This window comes from Carica papaya, chromosome 5 (assembly GCF_054855325.1).
Source record: "Carica papaya isolate Zhongbai chromosome 5, ASM5485532v1, whole genome shotgun sequence".
In the NCBI taxonomy this organism is placed as follows: Eukaryota; Viridiplantae; Streptophyta; class Magnoliopsida; order Brassicales; family Caricaceae; genus Carica; species Carica papaya.
In genome coordinates, this window is record NC_142313.1 from 44,381,122 (window position 1) to 44,383,571 (window position 2,450).

At 31.8% G+C, this 2,450-nt stretch overlaps 1 protein-coding gene across 1 annotated transcript; it reads right to left on the reverse strand.

Annotated features, from left to right (window-relative positions):
* Positions 1-1,045: 1,045 nt before the first annotated feature.
* On the reverse strand, positions 1,046-2,106 carry LOC110824981 (putative glutathione S-transferase parC). The gene is made up of 2 exons (XM_022055459.2): positions 1,678-2,106; positions 1,046-1,593 (listed from the first exon to the last, which is right to left on the reverse strand). Exons 1-2 carry the CDS (start codon positions 1,999-2,001, stop codon positions 1,243-1,245), a joined length of 675 nt encoding a protein of 224 aa, XP_021911151.1. The 5' UTR covers positions 2,002-2,106; the 3' UTR covers positions 1,046-1,242.
* Between the last annotated feature and the right edge of the window lie 344 nt (positions 2,107-2,450).

Here is a 2,450-nt window from a genome sequence, read left to right on the forward strand (position 1 = left end):
TATTATATAAACGTGACGTAACGATGACGTCAGTCACCGTTCTTCAAATTCTTAGCAGTTAATAAAAGACGTGTGTATTGAGAGACCTCCTTCCTTATTATCTCATTGGAATGTGGAATGACTAAATTATTGAATGTTACGTCCTGTCGTAACCAATTTGTTAAGAGTAATGGACTTAGGTCTTTATATATATATATATATATATATATATTTAAGTAAAGTATGACCAATTTATTTCCCTTATATATATATATATATATATATAATAAAGTATGACCAATTTCTTTCCGTTATATTTCTACCCATATAAAATAATTATTATAAAATATTTATTTTATTATAATTCGTTATAATATTTATTGAGATACTTAATTTAGTCATCGTAAAATAAATAAACTAAGTTCTAAACTTTTACTAAATTTAATACTATAGATCTATAAATATAATATATTATGACAATAATTTTTTTTACTTTGATAGAAATTAAGTTTTCAACCCTCTATAATTATTCAAATTAAAAAAATTTAATTTCTACGTAATGTTTGTTTTGCTTATAAATATTATAAATCCGTCGAGATATTGTTCAATTTAATAATTACAATCTTAATAATACACTATTGAATTAAACATTATATATCAGTAACAAAATATTCATTCTATCTAAATATATAATAGATCTACTGAAAACTCTATATTGGTAAAGTCTCGTCTTGTGTATTAGTCGAAAGGATAATAATTACGTTGAACGCTCGTTGTAACTTAAAATTAACGAAATTCCATCATACCACTTATAAATTAAGTTATCATTTTTATTTACTTAAATATTATAAATCGGCTACGTAATATTTATTTTATCTATAAATATAATATGTATTCTGAAATCTAATTTGATTACTATAATTCTAATAAAATACTTATAGATTAAGTTCGTATAAGAACCGCGACTACCGGTTGGTAATACGATATAAAATGGTAAACTTTATATTTAAATTCAAATTAATTATTTTTAAATAAAAATAATAATAATAATTAGAGTGGAGTATGGTGATTTTAGTATTATATAAATCTCTCTTTATTTATTGAACTGGAATAATACAGAGAGAGAGAGACGCGGGAAGATGAAGGAAATTCAAATCAATGCGTCACCAGAAGTTACATTACAACAGTGAAAAACCAATCACGTTTATTAAACTCGCCGAATCATTTTCTGTTCGACGAGCTCGGAATGATTTTTCACTCGAATCAAGAGTAGAAGAAATCATGAACCCTAGCAACACCGGAGATGCGTTCGCAGATCTTGACGGGATCGGAGAGAGATGCGGCGACGGTTGGCTTCGTAATGCACCTCTTCGCCCATGCAATCAGCTTAGGACATTCATTTTCAACACTGAACTTCGCCAGGTTCTCGAAGGTGTGAAACCAGGGATAGAATGTAATCAAAGCCACATCAACAAATCCAAATTCGTCTCCTCCAAAATACGGTTTCTCTCCGAGCTCACCTTCTAGAACCTTCAGAATTTCTATAAATTCCTTCTTCGCCACCTCCTGTTCATTCCCCTTCGTCGTCCATGTCCTCATTCCAGCTTTAAATACCTACTCGATGACACAAATTTGTATGAGAAACTGAAAGAGATTATCAAATAAACAATCGATTGATTAGATAATTACTTAAATCACCTTCTGATCGATGTAATTCGACCAAAATCTTGCTCTGGCTTTGTGCAGAGGATGAGGAGGAAGGAGGAGAGGCGCGTGGTTCCAAACCTCGTCGATATACTCGAGAATGACGAGCGACTCTGCAATCGGATTTCCGTTATGAATCAGAACGGGAATCTTCTTGTGCACCGGGTTTGAGTCAAGCAACAACTGGCTCTTCTTCCCAAACGTGTCCTCTTCTCGGTACTCGTACTTTACTTGCTTCTCCGCCAGTGCGACTCTCACTCTCATCCCGAACATGCTCGGCCAGAAATCCAACAGTATCACCTCGTCCTGATCAACCATTGATATCCTCTGCTGCAATTCTACACTTTGAACAAGGTACTTTGAACAAGGTACTATCTCTATCTCCTTCCTACCTAGCTTTATATTGTATGAAAATACTTAACGCCATTAATCTCGGCATATAAACCCCATTAATCTCGGCATATACCTTTTTCTCTTTTCTAAATTTATCGTATTGTTATTCTCACGTTTTTTTTAGCACTTTATTAAAATAGCAAAAAAAGAACAGTGAACTTGGCCTTTTATGTTGTCAAGATTCAATATCTCGCAACCCAAAAAAGATTCCTCCTTTATTACTTCTACGTAAATTACTTGATTTAGACGGTAATAATGGAGCTTAAAATTAATTAATCACATAATTTCATTAATTTTTTTAACGCAAAATTCTAACTTTTGTGTTTTTCTTAGGTTTCCAGATATTCTTTTTTAGGGTTCCTAATTTTATTGTG